This window comes from Oncorhynchus clarkii, chromosome 19 (assembly GCF_045791955.1).
Source record: "Oncorhynchus clarkii lewisi isolate Uvic-CL-2024 chromosome 19, UVic_Ocla_1.0, whole genome shotgun sequence".
Classification (NCBI taxonomy): Eukaryota; Metazoa; Chordata; class Actinopteri; order Salmoniformes; family Salmonidae; genus Oncorhynchus; species Oncorhynchus clarkii.
The window spans coordinates 25,815,403-25,843,204 of record NC_092165.1 but is presented as its reverse complement, the minus strand read 5'-3'; the positions used below and the strand labels follow the sequence as shown (position 1 = coordinate 25,843,204).

General features: G+C 44.5%; 1 protein-coding gene across 1 annotated transcript; it reads right to left on the bottom strand.

Moving 5' to 3' along the window:
• LOC139374964 (guanine nucleotide-binding protein G(I)/G(S)/G(O) subunit gamma-2) lies at positions 1-26,267 on the bottom strand. Its single transcript, XM_071116249.1, has 4 exons — positions 26,057-26,267; positions 15,943-16,022; positions 746-875; positions 1-355 (listed from the first exon to the last, which is right to left on the bottom strand). Exons 3-4 carry the CDS (start codon positions 830-832, stop codon positions 227-229), a joined length of 216 nt encoding a protein of 71 aa, XP_070972350.1. The 5' UTR covers positions 833-875; positions 15,943-16,022; positions 26,057-26,267; the 3' UTR covers positions 1-226.
• Between the last annotated feature and the right edge of the window lie 1,535 nt (positions 26,268-27,802).

The following is a 27,802-nucleotide window of genomic DNA, read 5'->3' as shown; positions in this document are numbered from 1 at the left end:
TGTTGTAATCTGACTACACAGATGAATCCATCAAACATGCTGCACACCCCTTAACCTCTGTAAATGGTAACGTGTTACTCTGTGGTTTTTAATTGCACTCTTTTAGGTGCCATTGTAGAGAAAGGGGCACTAGTACTTCACCAAGCCCTCCTGTTAGAAGATGTCTACATATTGAACGTCCTCGTTCATGTCCCAAGATGAGCAGACCAAATAAACCACATCCTGTTTACAGGATGGCACAGAAGAACTTCTTCTCCCTAAAAGGGTTTTCGGATGCGGGCACCGGCGACAGGAGCGGGTCTTCTTTGGCATGGGCTTCGCAGTATGACATTAAGTCTGCTGCTGCTTTGGACACCTGTAGTGAAAGAGAGCAGGACAACACACACACACACACACACACACACACACACACACACACACACACACACACACACACATACACACACACACACACACACACACACACACACACACACACACACACACACACACACACAGTTTGAGTTAGATTCCACACAACAGATTGGTTGGTACTTTTACATGAACTCACAGACTAAAGTGCTAATAAAAAACCTGTTGTTACTATATTATCACAATGTTACAATGTCTTCCATGCTGTAATGTAAAGGGCAAGTGATGCCTCCTATTTCGGTAAGGTTGCTATATCTTTTTGGGCAGGGATGCTACAGATTTCTCCTATATCTGTTACGTCCTCTTAGCCAGTGATGTAGGCCTAATTTCTCACCTTTATCCTGTCGATGTTGGCCTCCATCTTCAGCTGCTCTACCAGTTTCCTGGCCTGGGCGATGCTTGCTGTGTTGTTGGATGCCATGATAGGGCTTCTGAGCTAGGCCTTGTGTAGTCTGTCTGTCTGTCTGTGGTGGGGAGAGAGAAGAAAGTTTTGGTTCCTAATGAATCCAAATACATACAGGCACTAGAGATAAAATCCTATTCAAGGGAGAAGATCTTAGTTGGCACGCTGACAATACAAAAGAGTATACTGAAGGAGAGATTCATCCACACACACACACCGCAGACACACACAGACATATTATTTATGGTGGCAGTTGCTAGGCAGCACATGACAGTGAGGGGGTGGGACAAAAAGATAGTGTGAAGAGAGAGAGACCGAGGGGACATTGCTTTGTCCATTGTTAGGTTTGCAGCCAGTACTAATGTTATTTGGTGTGTGCTTCAAGGAACTGCAATTATGTGCTGACCATAGGGATGGCGTGTGTGTCATAGGGTCATAAAACAGGTTTACCCTCCAGTCTGCTTGGTGGTGCATGTGAGAGAATTTAGTAACAGCCATCCCTGCTCACTGTGTTGGTTGTATCATAAATCAATGTACAGTAGTCTGTCTCTGGTATATGGTGTGTGTGTAGGATACACAAGTTGTCCTCACAGTCAGCATTGCTAAGCAATAAATTAGTACTACTCCCCTGCTGTAGTAGTTTCAGGTAGCAGTCTGATTCCTTCTATCAGGCTGTGTCCCAATAGCACGTTATTACCCACACAGTGCACTACTTTTGACCATGGTAAAGAGTAATGCGCTGTATAGGGAATAGGGAGCTGAACTTATGAAACATGAACAGGCTGCATTATTGCCACCATTAAACATCAATAGGAATCTGATGACAAAGACACAGCTTGATCATCTCTATTTACAATATTCACAGTGATGATCATCCGACTCATCAGTTGACACAGTGCTGATCCCCTGACAGTGACCTTATTACACCAAAGGTTACATCCAGGATACTTTGAAGGTCAAATTCAAAAAGTGCCCCAATTACATGTTGCTGTGTGTGTATGGTGTGTGTGTGTGTCACTGACTGGCCTTCCCCAGTGCTTAATCCCATCAGGGTCTCCTACCACTCTGCCCCATGACGCAGCAGGGTAGGGCTCACCGTGGGATCAGATGAGTCGGTGTGTTGTTAAAGACTTATCTCAGATCTCTGCGTGGTGTTGGAACATCAATATTGATGTCCCACAGTGGCACACCACAGCGCCACACCTGTCCATCTCACTGTGGCACACCTGTCCATGTGGATGCCTTAGGGACAGCCCTGTAGGGGGGCCAGTTTCCACTGCTGATGCAGCATGGCCGCACCCTGTCCCTGATCTGCCTCAAACACAGGGTCCAGCCCAAACCAGTTACCACAGACTGTAGTGTTTTTGCTGACATTGCTGTAGTATTTACTAGTGTTTTTTTGCAGATAATACTGTAGTATTTACAAAAGTATGATCAAGTATAATATAACATTCTAAGTACTACACATGATCGAGGGATACTAAAGTGTGTAGTATTGAATTCTACAGTATTCTACAGTTTACCACAGAATTACATAGTAATACTGTAGCATTCTACAGTAAACTGTAGTATTTTTTCATGTGGGTTGAAGGATATCGTCGCTGAGCGTAATTCTTCAGACCCTGTCGAGAAGTTGAGTACTAACCGGACAGTTTTTGCTTTTGAGTAGAAATTTCAGTCTCTGTTGGTAGCCAGTGTCACTGCTAGCTATTGAGACTCTGTTAGCCAATGCTGCAAGGCTACCTTACCTGCAACATAGTAGCATTGCTAGCTCCCTAGTTTCGTTCACCCGTTGTGTTAGCTAGACCAACCCTCTCTGCCTTCACGGCACCGTCGGTCACGGGAGCACTCTTTCTGAAGGCTAACTCGGTCACTCGGTTTCCTTCAGCCAGCACTGAGCTAGCCACGGCACACCTTCACCATGACCCTTACAAAAACAAGATTGCCATTTGGAAACTGCAGTAAAAGTGCAGTAACTGCAATCGACTGGTATTTTGGATGTATTATTTTGGACGTATTTTGGATGCAGTAATTGCAGAATAACTGTAGTTAAACTTCACTTTAACTGCATTTATACTGCATTGTACTACAGTACACTGCACTCTGACTGCAATCTTTTTTCGTAAGGGGAAGCAGCTGCTAGCTAGAATACGCTAGGTGGGACTAGCTGGGACTCTTATGACTAAAGAGGCGTCATGCATAGCTTTCATTTTTACCCATAAGAGTAGAGGTAAAATGTCTCTATTCTCAGCACTTATGACCAATTTTCTACTCTGAGGCATTTTGTGGATACAGCTCCAGGTCAGAAGAGGAAGCTGAAACGTGCATCTATCTCGATAGCCCTTCTTGTCTCCGCGACAGTTGAGGCTCAGCTCTCAGTAAACGAGCCCAGTTAGGGCAACGTCATGGATAGACTTGACTAGTGTCAGTGGAAGGTGAGCTAGGGGATGAAGAGGATGACAATGGAATTCATCTCATGGAGTTCCTCGAGATAGTCCACAACTCCTGCGCTGACGACCCCATTCTCCCGCCCTCTCAGGCCCACACACCTGATGGCCCGAGAGCAGCGGAGCTGCCCCTCCTCCAGTGGAGTTTGGGCTCCTTCATGTCTGCAAGTGGATTGCTGCCTGACTCAACATCGAGTGGCCGTCTTCTGTAGGGGATCAGGTCTTTAAGTGACCTGAACGATGGGAAGCGACTCCAGTCCCATACAGCCCGATAAAGGAACTGCTTCCCGCAGTACCAGCTTGCCTCAGTGAAAATAAGAGCTTGTGGAATAAACCCCTCACTCGCAGGATTCTTGCTAAGCTTACCCCGGAGCTGGACATGCACAATATAAAGGAATCCGGGTTAGGCAACACTCCCATGGTGGAGCTGTCACTGGCTCGACACTTCAGCCCCTTTCGTTGTTTTACTAACAACACCAGCGCTTCACTCCCTAGGAAAGCGGAGCACTTTACTGCCTCCGTTTTTCAGAGAACGTACAAGGCCCTCAACGTGACCTCTTTATTGTTGGCTTATTTTATGAGTTACTGGAGGAGGTGAGGAAGCAACTGAACTAGGAGACCCTAGACCCAGATGCTTTGGAAGAGATCTGTTTGATTACAGACCTGAGCCTCCATTCGTCCTGTAGTGCCATCCAAGGCTGTGGTTGTACCATGAGCCTAGCGGTGGTGGGAGAAAGGGCACTTTGGCTGAGGTTATCCAGCTTAACAGACAAAGGGAGAATTGACCTCCTGGATGCCCCAGTTGTTTAGGCCCACTGTCGCTTCAATGTGGCAGAAGTGTGACATGTGCAAAAAGGAGTTGAAGCCTTCAATTTCTGCTTGCCCCACAGACTTGGGCACCGTGGCAGCCCATTGGCTTCTGCAGCTCGCGCCAGCCTCACAGCTGGGAGGGGGCAACAAGCTGGCCTTGGGGGACTGAGGTCCCTGGCGATGCTGCAGTCTGCCAAGACTCAGGCACTGAACCAGGCCAAACCTATAGGGAAGCAGTCTTACGCTGCAGCCACAGCAAGGATCTGCCCCTCTACCCCTCCTATGGGATGTATGAAGTGCAGCAAGGCCTACAGCTCTCTGCCCTACCCTCTCTCTTCGGGATTCTGAGGGGCGTTTTCTTTTCTCCACTTGGCGAAGACGACTTAGCTCTGTTATGGAGAACACTCTCCATTGAGCTAGAAATCAATCAGTATTGTTGTTCCTTACTTTAGTTTCTGGGTCTCAGGGAAAAGACAGGGGGACCGCACCCTCACAGGCGTCAGAACCCTAGACAGCTATCTTCTGGTACTCCCGAGCCCACAAAGCTTTGGCTTTTCCTCGTCATGTTTTTACAGCGATTGGTTCACGCAACTGGGCCGCTGCCTGCTCTATCTCCCCATCGCACGTGTGGCTGAGTAAGCGTCTTTGCTCATGACAACCCTCCTCCATGGAACGGGGCCAAGATATACCAGTTATGTAACTGTCCTTCAGATATATTGCCCGACGTCATGCATCATGGCGCTGGTTCCTCTTTCCCGAGAAAGCCTGCTTCCCGTATCTTTCCAGATTGTCTTACTGTAGCCTGGTAGAAGCCACGATCCAATAGGGGAGACCCATAACATGGTGACCACATGCTTTCCTTGGTCCTCTTCGAGCCCTCGATGACAAGTGATTTCCCGGTCAGCAGTTACAACCCTGCCTACGACCAGTCCTGGCAGCTATTGTTATGCAGGAATTATATCCTACAGAGAAAAAGCAATTCTCCATCCTCACCCAGATGCTTTAGCTTTCGGGGCACAGGCAGAAGAAAAAAATGAAAGACAGGCCCGAGACTCGTGGAAAAGAGTGCCAGCTGCTTATGCACACTATGGTTTTACAGTTGGTGCATTTTTGTCGTGGAGATGTTGTGTGACTATACAGATTGTTCCTCCCCACAATCAGTTGTCCACGTCCTGTGTCCTTTTGGACGGAGAGAAGGTTAATCTTGTTAAGGTCCCTTTGACACGTTCTCAGCCTGCCAAGGTCCCGACAGTGATACAGATTATCCATAACTGTGGTGCAGTCTCTAAGTGGGGCATGTCGCTTACGCCCAGTCTCTAAGCTTTTAGCTCGTCCTGGGGTGTGACTATTGTGCTTACAATCTTTTTCACAGCATCTATTAGCCGCTGAAAAGCTTGGTAATGTCATATTCCTCCTTTTTTTGCTTTACTACTGCCATAAGCATATGCGTGGACTATGTTCTACCAGCCACTGTTCGCACAGTCTGCCCAGGGGTTTTTCAGGTTAATGTACCTAACCGCATCTTTGGCTAGGGATGACTTTTATCCATTGCCACACCTTGGAGCCTATGGCTTTTCGCCTGTAGCCTAATCGTTGTCCAGTACGTGCGGTTCGCATCTACTTGAATTATAAGAAAGCTAGAGCAAGGGTGTCATGCTCTTTGCTCATTTAGAAACCACCCTCAGAAGAGGGCCTTTTCGACTGTATCCTGCCTGATCCTTGGGACCATTATATTGATTAATAATGGCAAGGGAAGGGCTGTCTCCTACAGAGGAGTTGACCTCTTGGGCAATGTGTTTGGGACATGTCTCATTATACTGAGATTTATTAGGGTTTCCCTCACTTTGTTATATGTTTTTTCCCTATGGGCTTTCTGCAGCTTCTTGGTGTGAACTCCCTCTGAGGGTTACTGATGTTGGGACTTCCCTGGCTTCAGAGAGCATGTTTCTTGTGATATGGGAGTTGGCCATATCACCACATGTGATACATCAAAACGATTATTTGAAAGAGAACTCAAGGTTACGTAACCCTGGGTTGCGTAACCCTGGCTCTCTGATTTGTAGTCAATTTTGACAGTAGAGTAAATGTTTCTGACTCATACCGAGGCCACATAAGCTGTTTGAAAAGTCGTTTTTTAGGGGCAGTTGCTCTTTAATGCACATTGTCCTCAATCTGAGAAGACAAACTGCAGAGCAGGGATTCACTTTTGACAGGTTAAGATAATTCAGATATCCCTCAATTATTTTAGCTACATATACAGTTGAAGTCGGAAGTTTAAATACACGTTAGCCAAATACATTTAAGCTCAGTTTTTCACAATTCCTGGCATTTAATCCTAGTAAAAGTTCCCTATTTTAGGTCAGTTAGGATTACCACATATTTTAAGAATGTGAAATGTCAGAATAATGTCAGAATCCCATTCCCAGTGGGTCAGAAGCTTACATACACTCAATTGGTATTTGGTAGCATTGCCTTTAAATAGTTTAACTTGGGTCAAATGTTTCAGATAGCCTTCTGCAAGCTTCCCACATTAAGTTGGGTGAATTTTGACCCATTCCTCCTGACAGAGCTGGTGTAACTGAGTCAGGTTTGTAGGCCTCCTTGCTTGCACATGCTTTTTCAGTTCTGCCCACAAATGTTCTATATGATTGAGGTCAGGGCTTTGTGATGGCCACTCTAATACTTTGACTTTGTTGTCCTTAAGCCAATTTGCCACAACTTTGGAAGTATGCTTGGGGTCATTGTCCATTTGGAAGACCCATTTGTGACCAAGCTTTAACTTCCTGACTGATGTCTTGAGATGTTGCTTCAATATATCCACATAATTTTCCATCCTCATGATGCCATCTATTTTTGGAAATGCACCCGTCCCTCCTGTAGCAAAGCACCCCCACAACATGATACTGCCACCCCCGTGCTTCACGGTTGGGATGGTGTTCTTTGGCTTGCAAGCCTCCCCCTTTTTCCTCCAAACGTAACAATGGTCATTATGGCCAAACAGTTCTATTTTTGTTTCATCAGACCAGAGGACATTTCTCCAAAAAGTACGATATTTGTCCCCATGTGCAGTTGCAAACCATAGTCTGGCTTTTTTATGGCAGTTTTGGAGCAGTGGCTTCTTCCTTGCTGAGCGGCCTTTCAGGTTACGTCGATATAGGACTTGTTTTACTGTGGATATACTGTAGATAATTTTGTACCTGTTTCCTCCAGCATCTTCACAGGGTCCTTTGTTGTTCTCCTGGGATTGATTTGCACTTTTCACACCAAAGTGCGTTCATCTCTAGGAGACAGAACGTGTCTCCTTCCTGAGCGGTATGACGGCTGCGTGGTGTTTATTCACAATTACTGCCACATCAAGGGAAGTACTGGATGTACTGGATGTGAGGGAGTCTATAGTCCATGTGCCCCAAATGGCACCACATAAGGTTCTGGTCAAAAATAGTGCACTATAAAGGGAATAAGGTGCCATTTGGGAGGCAGCCCATGCACTGAAGTATGTCTGTGACAGGGACAAGGACCGGACTTCAGTATGTCTGCTGAGTAAGCTGCAGCCACAGCATGCTGAGGTGGTGCTGTGTGGGTCAGCTGGTCAGCTACCTCCCTATCATGCTTTATTCAGTCTGGTTCTACCACCGAACACAGTGTACCTGAGGTAACATACACAAATATATGTAATTTAGCAGATGCTTTTATCCCAAGTGAGTTACAGTTATGCATGCTGCATGCATCTAATGTATGGGTGGTCCCAGGTGACCATTTTCTAAGCCCCCCCCCCCCCCCCCCCCCCCTTGGTTACTGTTGCAATCTTGGACATTTTCTAGGGAAGCCCAATTCTCCATTCAACCACTGCCGAAATTCCCTCACAATGATCTAACACAATGAAATTAAACACAGACTTCCCTTGCTAATCATGAAACTCATGGGTATGTTGCAAGGGCATAGGCACAGGCCCACTGAGGAGCCAGGCCCACCCAATCAGATTGAGCAAAAACACATTTTTTTTTTTACTATTAAATGTTTTCTATGCTCTTTTTACCTAAACATGGAAATATCATCAGATAGATTTCATAGCAAGCAGTGCACTGGGTTAGTGAGATGTGATGAAATATCACAGAATAGATGAACTGGAATGACATTCATTCTCACGGGATGGGTTGCCAAAAATAACTAACTGAAAGCCACAACCCCAATAATCCATGAATGTGACTATATTGAGGCTTCTATGACTGTATTGTGCTTCTGTGGCTAAATGCACCACGGCACTGCCTATTGCATTTGTTCATTTAGTTTACAAGACAACTCATAATCCAATGCCTTATCACAGTCAACAAACCTATATTTTAGCTTTAATTTGCTTTAAAAATGCTACATTTTCTCTCAGCCTCATGGCAAAATGTGTACTGTAGAATAGCAAGAGATTAGCTATAAAAATGTAGATTTACCTCTCTGCCCCATGACATAATGTGTAGAATTGCAGGAAAATAGCTTTAAAACAGCAACATTTTCTCTTAACCTCATGGCAAAATGTGTAGAATAGCATGATATAAGCTATAAAACTGCAAATGTTTCTATTTGCCCCATGGCAAAATGTGTAAAATTGCAGGAAGTTAGATGCCCTCACTGGCTTTCATGTGTTTGAAACAGAGCTTGTCCGAGGTGTCGGACTCGACAACAGTTGCTATCCTTTGGAGTGCTGTGATTGATCTCTCAAAATTATGGATGGGGCTGAGCGAAGGGTCAAAGGCAAAGGTGTATAAAGATGTCAGAATTGACCCTTCACTAAGCCCTGCCCACGAATTTTGGGCAACCAATCGCAGCGCTCCAATGCATATCAACTACTGTTGAGTCCGGCACCTCTGACAAGCTAACTTTTAAACCGCATGAAGCCAAAAAATAAATGTTTAAATGGCTTAATAATTGAACACCAGAAGTACTTACTACTGTGCACCAGAAGTAGTTACTACTATGGTTCCTGAAATGCAGAGTCTGTTTTTTAAATCCAAAATTATACTTTTTTTTACATTGTTAGCTAGCTCAGCTGATTAGCTGACTACCTCTACCAGTCTCATTGACCACCAAACGTTTTTTTTAATGCTATCTAGACTGTTAATAGAACTTGTTTTCTCAAAAGGTATGTTAGCTAGTTAAGTTAATAATGTTATGAATACAACTCCCATCTGCTATCGACATCAAGATACGATTTGAGAGCACTAGTTAGCTCCAAAAGTGGTAATAGCTTTACTGCATACTGACAGTGAATTCAGACCCATTCAGTGGCTAGCTATAAACATAATTTTACCAGGTTCCCATAAAGCAATTGTAATGAGATTCCACCACAACATGCCCAAGAGTTTCCTGATTAGCAAGCGGTAGTATGTGTTTAAATCAAATCAACACACACACGCACACACACACACACACACACACACACACACACACACACACACACACACACACACACACACACACACACACACACACACAAACACACACACAGCGGGGCAGTGTGAGAGGAAGGTGACTCAGAATGGCGATGGAACCCACTCATAGAGTAGACTAGAGCATGCGAAGCTATGATACAGTACATCTCAATGGTGCCAACAGAAGGGGGGCGGGGCAACAACCACTGCACCAAGGGTCACATTGATTGGTTGGGTGGGCCGTTCTACCATGTGCCCCTTGAAACATTGAAATTTTAATGTTTGTGTTTTTCTTATAACTCATTTCTGTGTTCTATTCATGTGCTGTTCTATAAACTAATTTCTGTGTTCATGCAAGTGGCTGACTGATCAAGTCTTCACTATCAGTAGCTGCAATTTGGCAGTACGCCCAGACCTTGTTTTGAGAAACGAAAAAGATATCTCAGTTTCAAGATCTCAGCTTAAAGAGAAGAAGCCTCGTGAGGTATTGGTCTGTCACACATGTTATGAACCACTATTGCTCGGTTACATCAATGAAACAAAACGGTAATGATGAATTAATTACGCAAATATAACTTGTCTGTGTATAGCCGTATATAAGACAACTGCTGGGACTGCCCAGGGAAAGCTGTGTACTATGGTGCATTGAGTTGGATGGAACCTCTCCAGCGTGCTGACAAATAAAGGATGATTCATTTAAGATTGACTTTTTGTGTCCCAGTGTGAGAATTTCCATGACAATAGTAAATACTACAATACTAGAACAAGCGAATATATGAATTGAACACTACAATGGAATATTGAAATAGGAATACTAGAATACTTAAAGCGGCAATCAGCAGTTGAAACAATGACACATCGTTCACCCTTCTACTGTCTCTGTAGGAAGCTGAGGGATGGGGCTGTAGAAATGTAACCACTGTCAAATTCATAGACAGATCTATGGATTTAAGGAGTGACCATCCAGGACATCACATTTTGAGGTTATACAGTATTTGTTTGCGTTTACTTCGTTTACAAACAGTGGAGTAAAACAAACGTATGGGTGCTGATGGGGTACGACAGTTGATCTAAGATCATGAGGCTATATTCTTAAGCTATAAGTTATATTCTTCAAGAATCAATGGGTCCATATCATTCATTTCTAAGTCCCAAATGGATGTACTATAGAGAAACTGCTGATTGCCTCCTTTAAACTGCTCCAATTTTATGATTTTAAGACTGTAACCAATCTCACTATTTATCTTATGTGTATATTATTTGGATGGTTGTCACACATTTGAATTAATGTTGTTTTTATTGTTGTAACCCTGACTGCACTACACATTTCCCAATCAAGGACAATAAAGATATCGATTGATTGAATACTGAATATATTAATTTAATACCCAGGTGGTAAGGGTAGGTAAAACATAACATCTGCCATGCTGATCCTCAACACGGGTGTCCATCAGGGGTGAGCGCTTAGTCTCCTCCGGTACTCCCTGTTCACACACGACTGGGGAGGGAGTTTTTCCTAGCCACCGTGCTTCTTCACCTGCATTGCTTGCTGTTTGGGGTTTCAAGGCTGGGTTTCTGTGCAGCATTTTGTGACATCAGCTGATGTAAGAAGGGCTTTACAAATACATTTGATTGATTGATTGATTGACTGCGTGTCTATCATGACATTTTCTGATGACATGACGTTGGTAGGCCTGATCACCGACAACGTTGAGACAGTCTATAGGGACGAGGTCAGAGACCTGGCAGTGTGGTGCCAGGAAAACAACCTCTCCCTCAATGTGAGCTAGACAAAAGAGCTGTTGGTGGACTACAGGAAAAGGCGGGCTGAGCACGCCCCCATTCACATCAACGGGGCTGTAGTGGAGCGGGTCATGGTCCAAACACACCAGGACAGTTGTGAAGAGGGCACGACAACACCTATTCCCCCCAGGAGACTGAAAAGATTTGGCATGGGTCCCCAGATCCTCAAAAAGCTGTACAGCTGCAACAACTGCTCGCCATCCGACCACAAGGTGCTACAGAGGGTAGGGCATATGGCCCAGTACATCACTGGGGCCAATCTTCCTGCCATCCAAGACCTCTATACCAGGTGGTGCCAAAAAATTGTCAAAGACTCCAGCCACCCTAGTCATAGACTGTTCTCTCTGCTGCCGCACGGCAAGCTGTACTGGAGCTCTAAGTGTAGGTTTAAAAGGCTCCTTAACAGCTTCTACTCCCAAGCCATTAGACTGCTAAACAGTTAATCAAATGGCTACCCGGACTATTTGCATTGTCCCCCTTTTTACGCTGCTGCTACTCACGGTTTATTATCTATGCATAGTCACTTTACCCCTACTTACATGTACATATTACCTCAATTACTTCGACTAACCTGTACATTGCACATTGAAACGATACAAATTGGGGGAAACACACATTCTTTCCCATTGACCCCCGTTGTAAAAGAGCCAACTTCTTCAACAAACATGCCGGAAAGCTTCTGTGTTGTTCAATTTACATGTAACAAGGTCCAAAATCCCGACCGACGGTTCGCAATGCTCCCACATAGGGAAATAGAGCATACGAGAAGAGCCCAGTGGCTTCAGGCTAATCGGCGTGGGAGAGTGGGAAATGTGGGGAACCGGTGTCCAAGTAGGCTACATGTAGCTATGTGTGTGGAAAACATTTCATCACAGGTAAGACATTTAACTTGTTTAGTAAAGTCTGTTTGTTTGTGTTGCTGGTCTTGGCTAGCTTAATGTGCTGGTCTTGGCTAGCTTAATGTCCGGTTGGTACAGTACCTAGCTAGCACTCACTCACTCACATGGCTGCTAGCACTTTCATGAAAAGGGGCATGAGGGCAGCCCGACAATATTAAGTAGTGAGAATGCTCAGGAGTATGCAATGTTGAAAAGTAATCTTTGGACATATTGTACTTTTCTTAAATGGAGTTTTGTAATTGATGAAAACAAGCAGACAAGAAGAAAATTGCATTTGAAAAAGGTTAAGCTTTTACTGTGGCCTACTGTAGGTATCCACAGGTTGTTTTCCCCACAGGCGGGCGGGGCTGCAACGTTTTTTCTAATGCCGACTGGGACTATACTATACTAAAAACGCTAGAATTAGTGAATACTACAACGATAATTATTTCAGAGAGGTAACACAGAGTAAGGCCCATTGTATGTATTCATATTTGTGAGCAGGGTGTTATAATCTGTAACCTGGCTGGAACACTATATAATAATAATAATCTGTTCTCATCTGGGTCCCCTCTGTGGAGGCCATATGCCTGCCCTTCTCCATGTTGGCCCCTGATGGGTGTCAGGAAGACCAGCACTGTGAGGGTGAGGTCCCCAGGGGCCACGTCATATGTTGGACCAACGGAAGGTTACTGATTAAGGGCTCTGTTCGAAAGTTCTGAGTTACAGCAGGATGGAAATTTAATGGCAAATGTTAGTGGAGACTGCAGTCATGGTAAACTCTGCATTTGTCGGCTCAATTGGTAATTTCCGACAAATGCTACCATCGCGTAATGCTTCAGCAACACAGATTAAATAAAGCCCTCCAAGGTTTGTTTTAGAGAAGCGAGTCATTCTTGACTTTTAAAGGTAATATACACTTCAGCCAACATTTGCGACGTCTACTATGAATGTGATCTTCGTGAACATCGGGAAGAATGCCTTTAAAAGGTGCATTTAAGACAGACCAATGCGCTTCCCTACAACTCGCCTTGGATTGAATCCCGGACTTAGTCTTCCAAATGAACATGAAAATGTAATTTAAGTTACCCCACTTACTGAAATAGGGCAGAAACTACATGACAAGGGCTTCATTGACAAAACTCTGAACAACTCTCAAATAATGCTATAATGGGGCCACAATATCATAATGTTCAATGCTCATGGGAGATGTCAAAACAGGCCATACTATCATCAGCCAGTTGATAGATACCCGAGTCACTTGTTGAAGGTTTCTGCAGTGTATCAGGGAATGTAGGTCTTATGGAAACAATTCAATTAGGAATGGCTGAACACTACAATATAGTTTAGTGTACAGTGCATTCGGAAAGTATTCAGACCCCTTGACTTTTTAGACATTTTGTTACGTTACAGCCTTATTCACAAATGTATTAAATAAAAATACATCTTCATCAATCTACACACAATAACCCATAATGACAAAGAGAAAACACGTTGTTAGAAATTTGGGCAAATTTATGAAATATAAAAACAGAAATACCTTATTAACATAAGTATTCAGGCCCTTTGCTATGATAATCAAAATTGAGCTCAGGTGTATCCTGTTTCCATTGATCATACTTGAGATGTTTCTACAACTTGATTGGACTCCACCTGTGATAAAATCAATTGATTGGACATGACTTGGAAAAACACACACCTGCCTATATAAGGTCCCACAGTTGACAGTGCATGTCAGAGCAAAAACCAAGCCATGAGGTCGAAGGAATTATCCGTAGAGCTCCAAGACAGGATTGTGTTGAGGCACAACTCAGGGGAAGGTTACTAAAAAAGTTTTGAAGGTCCCCAAGAACACAGGGGCCTCCATCATTCCATCAAGTTTGGAACCACCAAGACCCTTCCAAGAGCTGGCCGCCCAGCCAAACTGAGCAATCCTGAGCTCCAGAGTTCCTCTGTGGAGATAGGAGAATCTTCCAGAAGGACAACCATCTCTGCATCACTTCACCAATCAGGCCTTTATGGTAAAGTGGCCAGACCGAAGCCACTCCTCAGTAAAAGGCACATGAGAGTCTTCTTGGAGTTTGCCAAAAGGCACCTAAAGACTCTGAGACCATGAGAAACAAGATTCTCTGGTCTGATGAAACCAAGATTGAACTCTTTGGCCTGAATGCCAAGCGGCACGTCTGGAGGAAACCTGGTACCATCCCTACGGTGAAGCATGGTGTTGGCAGCATAATGCTGTGCGGATGTTTTTCAGTGGTAAGAATTGAGAGACAGGATCGAGGGAAAGATGAATGGCGCAAAGTACAGAGAGATCCTTGATGAAAACCTGATGCTGAGCGCTCAGGATCTCGGGCTGGGGCAAAGGTTTACTTTCCAACAGGACAACGACCCTAAGCACACAGCCAAGACAACGTTGGAGTAGCTTCGGGATGAGTCTCTGAATGTCCTTGAGTGGCCCAGCCAAAGCCCGGACCTGAACCCAATCGAACATCTCTGGAGAGATTTGAAAATAGCTGTGCAGCGACGCTGACAGAGCTTGAGAGGATCTGCAGAGCAGAATGGGAGAAACTCCCCATGTACAGGTGTGCCAAGATTGTAGCGTCATACCCAGGAAGACTCTAGACTGTAAATGTGTAAATGTGTTACTTCAAATTTGTATTTTTTTTTTTTATAAACGTGCAAAATCTTCTAAAAACCAATTTTTGCTTTGTCATTATGGGGTATTGTGTGTAGATTAATGAGGGGGAAATTATTTTCCCCCTCATTTTAGAATAAGGCTGTAGCGTAACAAAGTTTTGAAAAAGTCAAGGGGCTGAATACTTTCCGAATGCGCCGTATAGTCTACTTGGTATTGAATTGTTTGCCAGATTCTGAAATAATAATTTGTACCAGAGGACTCATGATCTTGTGCCGTATATATCAAGAGTCTTAGAGTAGGAGTATTGAACTAGGATCAGTAACCCCCTGTTCGTGTATTCATTGTGATCTAAAAGGCCAAACTGATCCTAAATCAGCATTCCTACTCTGAGAAACTTGATACATATGTCCCTGAACCTAATCTTTTAATAGGACTAGATAGAGGATGAATGGATGGAGTCTTGGCTATCAGTGTCTAGACTGTTAACACTCTTGAACCCTGTCCTAACTGCTGTCCAAAATACCACTCTGAAATGTTACACATGGTGTCAACATGCTGATAACGATGACATTCTATTATACAGTGATAACGTGGGACATTCTAAATGGACAAAGACCTTAAGTGTGTCCCAAATTGTGTATAGTGCACTATTTCTGACTAAACCCTCCTACACCTTGGGTGTGCCCCAAATGGCACCATATTGCAAATGGCACCCTATTCCCGATAATGCTCCCTATAGGGCAGCACTACTGCCTTAATGGTCCTGGTCAAAAGTAGTACACAATATAGGGAATAGGGTGCCATTTGTGACGCAGACCTTATCTCTCTCCGCTGACCCCTTTGTGAACAGCTCTCAAGCACTTATCATTGGCACAACTTTTAAAAACGTTCATAGTTGAGAACACAATAAGTATAAGTACAGAACAAAGTGTTAGTACAGTACAGTATGTGTAAGATGGGATCTCCCTCAGTTTCGCACTGTAACATTACAAGACTCACAGACACATTCATTCTTCATGCACACGTTCTAATATCCCGGGCTCGCCCATTTCTCAATGTGCATTGTGGCACAGACGCTCTCAGGCAGGCAGGCTCTACAGCCTGCTCTTTTCTGTGTTCTCCGTCTTACATTGTCTGCTCACTCCGCCGCACACTGTCCTGGTGTCCTCCTGGCCTGCAGTTCTGTCAGAACTCTGGTTCAGCCTTACTCTGTAGAGAGAGTGAGAGAGAGCAGAGTACAGTCATTCAGAACAGCACAGCATAGAGAAAGTACAGAGATAGTAAAGTACAGACACTGACTGCATGCTTCTTCCTTCCATCAGAGGCCTGCTGTATCCCAGTTAAATTATATGGAGGCCTGTGTAGCCTCTCTTGTCTGGTCACTTACACCATATACAGTACTGAAGGGCTCTCTCTCCCCCTCTCTCTTGGTCCCTCCCTCCCTCCCTCCCTCCCTCCCTCCCTCCCTCCCTCCCTCCCTCCCTCCCTCCCTCCCTCCCTCCCTCCCTCCCTCCCTCCCTCCCTCCCTCCCTCCCTCCCTCCCTCCCTCCCCCCAGTGGATCCATTCTTCTTCATGCATCTGTGAGTTGGTTTTCTGCTGCCTCTGTTAAATGGGGCAATTACTCTACAAGAACAGATCTGCAGCGGAAGGGAATCCCACCACCGCAAATCATCTCCTCACACAATGTTAAAGCAACTAAACCTTGTTTGTACCTTCCACTAACATGCATCCTTTGTCCTGATCTTTTCCACATACTGATTGTGCCCACATTTTCAGAAATGTTTACACATGGTATTAAAGTGTGTCTCATATTCGTCCACTGTGTCCGCATTGTGACCACTTGTAAGATATCCAGACACAATGCGTTCCTGACTACCTCCGGATGTGCTCAGAAAATATCTGATCAGAATCAGATCACAATGTGTCTTTTAATCGTTTACACCTGTCTACAAATGTGGGCACAATCAGAAGATCAGGACAAATGACACATGTTAGAACCAGGCTTATGTGGTCCTATGTGGTCTGCATCATGTGTCCATGTCACTTCCTTCCAGTGTGGTTAAACGCCACTCATAACAAATGGGCTGGAAGATGCTGTCATCCATCATCCATTTCTATCACTGTCTATTTTGTCTTTACTCTCGCAATTACTCTCTTCTTTCCTCTCATGTCTCCCAGTCTCTTCTAATAAAATTACTTATTGAAGAGCTACTGAACACGCCAATTGGCACGTGTGTTTTTCTGTTGCTTGTTTGAAAAATGACATTTCAGTCTTGGAGGTATGTTTCCTAACCAATTCTGCGGTTAGTGATGTTAATGATGTTTGTCCCCCATGAGACACTGTAGATGTGGAAGCCTATTTAACTTCCCAGAAGTTAAAATCTCCAGAATGAGCCAGAATAAGCCAACAAAAATCTGTAATTCATTTGGAGGTTTTTGCTGAGGATGTGTTTGTTGTGCAATTTTTCATCTATAAAGGTGTTTGGTGCAGTATTTCTCAAGTTTAAAAAAATGTGCGAAGTGTGTTGTCTGATATAAACAAAGTCGGAGCTGCAAGGCAGGTCTGTCTCACTACGCTATTGGACAGAGAGCAATCACCGCAGCTGTTCACACCATGTTAGTGGGCAAATGGACATTGTCAAATCAAAGCCCAACCTTCGAGACGCACAGATGTTCCAAACTTCGTTTTAGATGACACTGACTTGATGACCAAAATGATCCTATTTACACTTTGTAGTCAATGATCAAATCAAACTGTATTTGTCACACGTGCCGAATACAACAGGTGTAGTAGACCTTACAGTGGAATGTTTACTTTACAAGCCCTTAACCAACAATGCAGTTTTAAGAAAAATGTTGACACTAGAATGACTGTTTCTGAATTATATCGATGCCACATGTGCCGTTTTCAAAGGGATTAGTTGCTTTTTTAAAAGACGTCGCTTTTTAAATCTGTGTTTCAATGAAGCTCCCCTGCCTGATTTCACACCCTGGGCTTCGCAGCATGGGGCAGAGGTGAGGAAGTGTGTGTGTGTGTGTGTGTGTGTGTGTGTGTGTGTGTGTGTGTGTGTGTGTGTGTAGAAGGCCTGGGACATTAGAAGGGATGGGAGGGAAAGAGAGAAGGCTGGGACACAGGAGAGCAGAGGAGCAGGAGAGGGAACTGGATCACTAGTCATGACGCCCCTTGTACATCCTTCTTAGTCCAGATTCTACTACTCTGCTCTGCCCGGGAGCATGACTCAACCATGATGACGACGTGCACAAACAGTAACAGGAAAAATAGTGTGCTTGCTTCAGAATAATTACTATAAGTGAGAAGTATGTGGAATATTCAGAGTGGTCTTGCTCACCAAGAACAATAATAACAACAACGTGATCAATTATACTACCTCCACTAGTGCTGTATACAGTCTGTAGTGCTTGTGCTGTTCAGTATTAGTCCCAGACATCACATTTCTGATTTCTACCTGGTCTTGTACACTCATGGGACAGGGTTGTGATTATGTTGATATGGGTGTGTTCCAATGACACCCTATTCCCTATATGGCCAAAACCCTATGGGCACTGTTGAAAAGTACTGCGCTACATAGGGAATAGGGTTCCATTTGAGACGCCATTTTAGTCTCTATGATGCTCCAGCTGAACATTAGTGCATAAATAGATCCTGTCCTATAGTGTCTCCATCAAAGTCAGACTACCACCCCCCACCACCATTAGATTACCCCAGACATCTGTGCCCTCCTCTGGCCTCAGCAGACACTGCTCTGCCCAGCCTGACTACATGGGCTCCAAGGTTTAGGGGGGAGGGGAGAGGGCAGTGACCCAGGAAATGATGCCTTCCCTGGTATCCGAGGAGACAGCAGGCAGGGCCCTGCCTCCAGGGTATGGAGATACTGTGGTTATTTTAGGTTATTATTATCAACTGGTCTGGGGCCTGCCTCACGAATAGGATTGTAATGGTGAAGGGACAGAGAGACAGAGGACTAATTCTAGATCAGGTGCTAGAGAAAGCATGAGAGTGACCAAGGAGGGTAGAGATGCAGATAGCTTTGAGTAAGTGCACATTTGGATTGTAATCTTTATTATAGATTCTATACTAATAGATTGACTGAAGTATTTTTAAAATGCATTAGTGTGGTGTAGTGTGTAGATGCGTTCCTTTGTCTCTGGATGGCACTGACTGATGGACTTCACATGAAGTGCACTACTTTTTGACCAGCGTCCTATGGGGAATAGGCTGCTATGGGCGCTGGTGCTATGGGCCCTGGTCAAAAGTAGTGCACTAAGTAGGGATTCGAGTGCCATTTGGGACACAGACCCTGGTACAGGGTTCTACAGGGTCCATGTGCCTTCTATCAGGGAGCAGTGTTGGGGATGATGCACATTGCACAATTATCAGGGCCAGAGAGTTTTGAGTGAGAATTTCACCTGTTCCCTACATAGTGCACTACATTTGACCAGGGCCCATAGGGGTCATATACCTTTATCCAAATGAATCCATCCCTGCATGTTGCTGATAGCTAGTTTCCATTAGACAGATGTGTAGTTTCTTACCATCAAAATGACCTGCAAGCCTCTTTTTCAGTAGTTTAAATCTGTCATGGCCAATGTTGCCATCGAATGCATATAACCACTGGCGTACCACGCAGCACTCGCGAGGCTGGGGGGCCTAAAGGCTTTTTTTGTGTGTTGGAAGTCCCAGATAGCATATGAACAAGTCATAAGCCAATAATGTGTAGAAGTACAGGAAATTAGCTGTAAAACTGCAACATTTTCTCCCAGCCTCATGGCAAAATATGTACACTAGTGAGTGGAATGTAGTGCTATGTTACGTTGCTCCGGTTGAGGAGGAATAAACATAGTTTCCTCTGGCATCAATCAGCCAGCCAACAATAACACTGTCTGACTCACTCCGCTAGACTGTTAACAATAATGTCTGAATCCCAAATGGCACCCTATTCCCTATGCAGCACACTATTTATGGGTCCGGGTCAAAAGTAGTGCACTAAATAGGGAATAGGCTTCCATTTGGGACACAGACAATTTTACAAACATTCAAGCTTGTTTAGAGTGTGCAGGACTGGAGTATGCTCTTAATGTTTCAGTACATAAACTAACCATGCTGTCCAGATATATATGGAGGCGCTACACAGAGGGAATCATAAAACTAGTACTAAAGCTTGTTAAAACTACGAGGCCTGACAAAAAGACTGCAAGGCACATACATACCATTGGCTGTTTGATAACTTGGAGAAAAAAATATGGAAGGGAAGAGCTGCTAGGATACAATATAGATCTTTGTAGTGTCATAAAAAAACAGCAGGACCAAGGCACATTGTTATGGCATGTTCAAGAAAAACTGGTTTGGCATGGCCTTTCTTTTCAAACATAGCCTTTGACCAAGATACAACTATAAAAGTGCAATATACTGTACAATTTCACTTGTGCAATGGTAAGTATGAGGTCAAATGTGTCCTTTAAAGGTTATAAAAGGGCTGTCCGTATATCTTCCCGGTAACAGTTTGCTCACCATTTATTTATCATTACATTTTTGTATGCTAGTTATTCACAAATGTATTTTTATTTCCTTAAATATACTGTGTTGTGTGATTATTCTTTTACCAGGTACTGTTGGAATGTCCATCTTTTTTTGTGAGAAATTACACTGGTCACTCAAAACGTTTATGAAGTATTTATAAAGCATAAATAGCGCTCACTTTAGATTAGGGGCTGCAAAAATACTTTACTAATGATTAGTATCTAACTTCCCGGACAGGGAGTCTGATTGACTGCAGACCTCCAACCCTAACCCATAGGTACAGTATGCGAGGCTACAGTTATTGTTATTATTTTTCACCTTTATTTAATCAGGAAAAGCCCATTGAGAAACAGGGTCTCTTTTGCAAGGGAGACCTGGCCAAGAAGGCTGCACTTGGCAATACATTACAAAATGAATAACGCACGAGGGGGTGTGATATATGGCCAATATACTATGGCTAAGGGCTGTTCTTATCCACGACGCATCGTGGAGTCCCTGGATACAGCCCTTAGCCGTGGTATATTGGCCATATACCACAAACCCCCGAGGTGCCTTATTGCTATTATAAACTGGTCACCAATATAATTAGAGCAGTAAAAATACATGTTTTGTCATACCCGTGGTATAAAGTCTAATATACCATGCCTGCCAGCCAATCAGCATCCAGAGTTCGAATCACCCAGTTTATAATGTAAAACATATTATACAATCATCCACACAATCCAGCCTATCGGAAACATTTCAAATCAAATCAAATTTTATTGGACACATACACATGGCTAGCAGATGTTAATATGAGTGTAGCGAAATGCTTGTGCTTCTAGTTCCGACAGTGCAGTAATATCTAACAAGTAATCTAACAATTCCCCAACAACTACCTATTACACACAAATCTCAAGGAGTGAATGAGAATATGTACATGTAAATATATGGCTGAGCGATGGCCGAGGGGCATAACCGAGGTGCAATAGATAGTATAAAAATAAGTATATACATATATGAGTAGTGTAAGATATGTAAACATTATTAAAGTGGCAATATTTAAAGTGACTAGTGAACCATTTATTAAAGTGGCCAGTGATTGGGTCTCAGTGTAGGCAGCAGCCTATCTGAGTTAGTGATTGCTATTTAGCAGTCTGATGGCCTTGAGATAGAATCTGTTTTTCAGTCTCTCGGTCCCAGCTTTGATGCACCTGTACTGACCTTGCCTTCTGGATGGTAGCGGTGTGAACAGGCAGTGGCTCGGGTGGTTGTTGTCCTTGATGATCTTTTTGGCCTTCCTGTGACATCAGGTGCTGTAGGTGTCATGGAGGGCAGGTAGTCTGCCCCGGTGATGCCTTGTGCAGACCCCACCACCCTCGGGAGAGCCTTGCGGTTGAGGGCAATGCAGTTGCCGTACCAGGCTGTGATACAGCCCGACAGAATGTTCTCAATTGTGCATCTGTAAAAGTTTGGCAGGGTTTTGGGTGACAAGCAAAATTTCTTCAGCCTCCTGAGGTTGAAGAGGCACTGTTGCGCCTTCTTCACCACACTGTCTGTGTGGGTGGTTCATTTCAGTTTGTCTGTGATGTGTAGGAACTTAAAACTTTCTACCTTCTCCACTGCTGTCCCTTCAATGTGGATAGGGGGTGCTCCCTCTGCTGTTTCCTGAAGTCCACAATCATCTCCTTTGTTTTGTTGATGTTGAGTGAGAGGTTGGTTTCCTGACACCACACTCCGAGTGCCCTCACCTCCTCCCTGTAGACTGTCTCGTCGTTGTTGGTAATCAAGCCACCTACTTTTGTGTCGTCTGCAAACTTGATGATATAGTTGGAGGCGTGCATGGCTATGCAGTTGTGGTTGAACAGGGAGTACAGGAGGGGGCTGAGCACGCACCCTTGTGGGGCCCCAGTGTTGAGAGTCGGCGAAGTGGAGATGTTGTTTCCTACTTTCACCACCTGGGGGCGGCCCGTCAGAAAGTCCAGGACCCAATTGCACAGGGCAGGGTTGAGACCCAGGGCCTCCAGCTTGATGATGAGCTTGGAGGGTACTATGGTGTTGAATGTTTAGCTGTAGTCAATGAACAGCATTCTGTAGGTATTCCTCTTGTTCAGATGGGATAGGGCAGTGTACAGTGCGATGGCAATTGCATCATCTGTGAACCTGTTGGGGCGGTATGTAAACTGAAGTGGGTCTAGGGTGGCCGGTAAGGTTGAGGTGAAATGATCCTTGACTAGTCTTTCAAAGCACTTCATAATGACAGAAGCGAGTGCTACGGGGCGGTAGTCACTTAGTTAAGTTACCTTTGCCTTCTATGGTACAGGTTCAATGGTGGCCATCTTGAAGCATGTGGGGACAGCAGACTGGGATAGGTAGTGATTGATATGTCCGTAAACACACCAGCCAGCTGGTCTGCGCATGCTCTGAGGACGCGGCTAGGGATGCCGTCTGGGCCAGCAGGGTTAACACGTTTAAATGTTTTACTCACGTCAGCCACGGAGAAGGGGGGGGACGCAGTCCTTGTTAGCGGGCTGCGATGGTGGCACTGTATGATCCTCAAAGCGGGCAAAGATGGTGTTTAGTTTGTCTGGAAGCGTGAAGTCGGTGTCCGTGACGAGGCTGGTTTTCTTTTTGTAGTCCGTGATTTCCTGTAGACCCTGCCACATCTTGTGTCTGAGCCGTTGAATTGCGATTTCACTTTGTCCCTGTACCGGCATTTCGTGGTCTGATTGCCTTGCGGAGGGAATAACTATACTGTTTATATTCAGCCATATTCCCAGACCTCTTTCCATGGTTAAATGCGGTGGTTCGCGCTTTCAGTTTTGAGCGAATGCCACCATCCGTGGTTTCTGGTTATGGTAAGTTTTAATAGTCACAGTGGGTACAACATTTACAATGCACTTCCTAATAAATTCACTCACCGAGTCAGCGTAAAGATCAATGTTGTTCTCTGAGGCTGACCAGAACATATCCCAGTCCGGGTGATCAAAACAATGTTGAAGCGTGGATTCCGATTGGTCAGACCAACGTTGAATGGTTCTAGTCAGTGGTACATCCTGTTTGAGGGTCTGCCTATAAGACGGGAGGAGCAAGATGGCATCATGGTCGGATTTGCCGAAGGGAGGGCGGGGGAGGGCTTTGTATACATCGCGGAATTTTAGAGTAGCAGTGATCGAGTGCATTACCCCCGCGAGTACTACAATCAAGATGCTGATAGAATTTAGGTAGCCTTGTTCTCAAATTTGCTTTGTTAAAAACTCCAGCTACAATAAATGCAGCCTCAGAACATATGGTTCCCAGTTTACATAGAGTACAGTGATGTTCCTTGAGGGCCGTCGTGGTGTCTGCTTGAGGGGGAATGTACACAGCTGTGACGATAACTGACGAGAATTCCATTGGGAGGTAATATGGCCGGCATTTGGTTGTAAGGAATTCTAGGTTGGGTCAGCAGAAGGACTTGAGTTCCTGTACGTTGTTATGAGTCATTAATCATGAGTCGTTAATCATTTACACTCCTCCTGAAGAGTGTTTTGCACCAGAGTTTTAATCTAGGTGAGCAATACTTAGTAGACTAGACAATTCATCTGCTGCACAAGAACCCTATGGGACACAGACAAAACAACAAGAGTGCAGTAATATAAAGTGTGACACTCAGTCTTGGCCTCTATACTGTACCCTCTCCACTTGTTACTGTAACCAGAACTAGGCCACTGACTCAGTAGTCTTTTAGAAGGAGCCACTGGGAATGGAAGGCAACAATGAGCATTTAATGAAAAGAGAGAAAAAGTAACAAACTGAGAAATGATTAGTCTTTTGTCAAAGTCAAGGCCTTTTGTCTCCCTACATTTGTATTCTTTCACTCTATCTCTCTATCATGCACACAGAGCGTGAATTACGGGGGCCCAGGTGGGTGAGAACCACTAAATGCAACAAAGTCCAACTTTGGATGGTGTCTAAATAATGGTAATTTGTTGTTTATAAAAGCTTAATCTAAATAAAATGAAGACTCCCACCTCTGTGTCATGGTTTAAACCATTTTTTCCCCATGTCGCTGCACAGTCATTGGTCTGTACTTATCATTCTGGGAAAGCCCCATATCTTAGACCCTCTTCAAGTGTCCCAATTTTTCTTTCTACAACAACGTCCTTTTGTCAGCAAGACACATCAATTACTTCAGGCTACAAAAGTCTAGACCCAATGACAATCATCGAATGTCATTACACTTTTTGGTGTTTTGTAACAGATGTCTCTTTCCATTTATCAGGTAGCCTACTTTTGAAGTGATTTGTTCGACAAGAAGATTAAAACATCACGACTGGTTGTATTCATGCCAAATGAAAAGGTAACACACTTTTATTACAGTTAAATGACAGGTCTTTACTATTAGGGCTATAGGCGGCCGCCTGAAAAATATTGAGAGCCCCCGAACTTCACTGTATAATTTGCACTCTGTGTATACACACTTACACACACAGTCCATTGTTGCCTTTTCTCATAGTGGGTAGCTATGGAGTCTGTTGACATTTAGTGTGCCATTGTTTCAGTCTCAACATGAATGTGTATCAAACAATATGTGGCCTTGCAGCCGGTCCAGCACTGCAAAACATGCCAGCTCGGCGCTCCCTCTCCCCCTCCTCCCACACACACGCACACGCTCGCACACACACACACACACGTCCCTTCTCCAACATGTCGGTTCTGTTCTGGTTCACAACAAGAGCTGAGCACCCCGGAACGGAGTGGTAGCATAATTCTGGCCCTCGATTTATAGTGTGCCTCTATAATGCGAGGACTGAAAACACTAATCTATCTTAGCACTGGCGGTGAGACCATTTTCACATGCTCACCACACAGGGCTAACAGATACTGAGATACAGATGTATTAAGTGAGAGCCTTATAATGGAAGCACACTTAACATGGCTGACTGGGGATGTGAGAGTGTGAACGTGTGTGTTTTGTGTGTGTGTGCGCGTGCGTGTGCATCTATACATCTGAATGTGCGTGAATGTCTGTTTGTATCTGCATCTGTAGCTCATCAGTGTGTGCTTATATTTCCCAATAGTACTGAATGGCCACTGCCTTCTGAATAGGAACGACCAGAGAACCCATGGGAGGGTTGAGGGATTCCTCTTCCATTCTCAGCTGCCCCCCCCCCCCCCCGTCCCCCCCATCCTCTCTCGTTCTCTCTCTCGCAGCATCTCTCGTCCAGTCCTCTCCCCTCCCCCCAACCTCAACCTCAACTCTCCCCATCTCTCACCCCCCACCTCATGCTAATTTTCCCCTAACCAGATGCTCCTAATTTCTCTCCCTCCTACAACAGACCTGTCCAATGTGACAGGAAAAGGAGGAATAGGAAAAGAGGAAAGAATTCCATTCTCTCATTCCCTCACTCTCTCAAACACACAGAGATCAGAAATCCAAAGAGAGCAAATTATAAACACACCCCAGAGAGAGAGAGATACAGAGGCTTTAGCCTCCCTAATCTAGAAGGAGGAAGAGAAGGGGATTCCATGATGTAGAGACCAGGGAACAGAACACAGGCATCTTTCTCTCCCCTACAGCACTGACACAACCACTGACTGTAAATCAACACACGCACACGCACACAAACAGACCAACGTCTCCTCTAAAGCACACCCTCCCTAATAAGCCATTGTCTTACAACCAAACAAAGTGAAAGACAACAAAAAATGGTTAGAAAATGGTGGAAATGTGTGTCTTACCTCTGTAATGTGTGTGCTGCTCCCCTAGTGTCGCCAGAGACATGCAGTCTGGTGGAGTAGTATCCACACGCTTACTGACTCTCCCTCTCACATACACACACACACACTCACACAGTCAGGCAGGCTAGCAGGAAGGCAGGCAGGCAGGCGCGCTCATACACACACACTCTCTCACTGTGCTGTGCTGTGGCTCCCTCTCTCCTGCTCTGCTCTGGCTGCTCTCTCTTGCTGATCCAGCTGACATACGCCCTCCCCGCTGCTGCTCAGTCTCCACCCTTCAGCCAGCACCAACCCCACACTACTCACGGCCTACAAGAAGCTACCAGGAGCCCTCCTTCCTCCCCCTCCCCCTCTCTCTTTCTCTCTCTGGTCGGCTATCAGACATAGTGCTTCTCTGAGGCCACAGGAAAAGGCTTGCCTGTCTTTTGTAAACACGGACTGTAAACAAACACATACTGTAGGTGCAGCTAACAGTGACACCCATGACTTTTTCATCTTTGTATGTAGATTATTCATGTATTATGGAATATATTAATCTTCCTTCTTCTTATTCCCTACTCTGACACTATGCTGTTACCTGTCTGTCAGAAAATTGGAACGGAAATGGCAACACACCAAACTTGAAGTCTTCCGACTAGCTTGGAAAGACAGTACCGTGCAGTATCGAAGAGCCCTTACTGCTGCTCGATCATCCTATTTTTCCAACTTAATTGAGGAAAATAAGAACAATCCAAAATTTATTTTTGATACTGTTCCAAAGCTAACTAAAAAGCAGCATTCCCCAAGTGAGGTTGGCTTTCACTTCAGCAGTAATACATTCATGAACCTATTTGAGGAAAAGATCATGATTATTAGAAAGCAAATTACGGACTCCTCTTTAAATCTGCGTATTCCTTCAAAGCTCAGTTGTCCTGAGTCTGCACAACTCTGCCAGGACCTAGGATCAAGAGAGTCACTCAAGTGTTTTAGTACTATATCTCTTGACACAATGATGAAAATAATCATGGCCTCTAAACCTTCAAGCTGCATACTGGACCCTATTCCAACTAAACTACTGAAAGAGCTGCTTCCTGTGCTTGGCCCTCCTATGTTGAACATAATAAACGGCTCTCTATCCACCGGATGTGTACCAAGCTCACTAAAAGTGGCAGTAATAAAGCCTCTCTTGAAAAAGCCGAACCTTGACCGAGAAAATATAAAAAACTATCGGCCTATATCGAACCTTCCATTCCTCAAAAAAAATTGAAAAAGCTGTTGCGCAGCAACTCACTGCCTTACTGAAGACAAACAATGTATACGAAATGCTTCAGTCTGGTTTTAGACCCCATCATAGCAATGAGACTGCACATGTGAAGGTGGTAAATTACCTTTTAATGGCATCAGACTGAGGCTCTGCATCTGTCCTCGTGCTTCTAGACTTTAGTGCTGCTTTTGATACCATCAATCACCACATTCTTTTGGAGAGATTGGAAACCCAAATTGGTCTACACGGACAAGTTCTGGCCTGGTTTAGATCCTAACTGTCTGAAAGATATCAGTTTGTCTCTGTGAATGGTTTGTCCTCTGACAAATCAACTGTAAATTTTGGTGTTCCTCAAGGTTCCGTTTTAGGTTCTATCCCCATCCTCTTGGGGATGTCATTCGAAAACATAATGTTAACTTTCACTGCTATGTGGATGACACACAGCTGTACATTTCAATGAAACATGGTGAAGCCCCAAAATTGCCCTCGCTAGAAGCTTGTGT

Coding starts and splice junctions, on each gene's coding strand:
- LOC139374964 (XM_071116249.1), bottom strand. CDS start 832: ATGGCATCCAACAACACAGCAAGCATCGCCCAGGCCAGGAAACTGGTA. Junction 356..745: donor CCAACATCGACAGGATAAAG/GTGAGAAATTAG, acceptor CTTTCACTACAG/GTGTCCAAAGCAGCAGCAGA.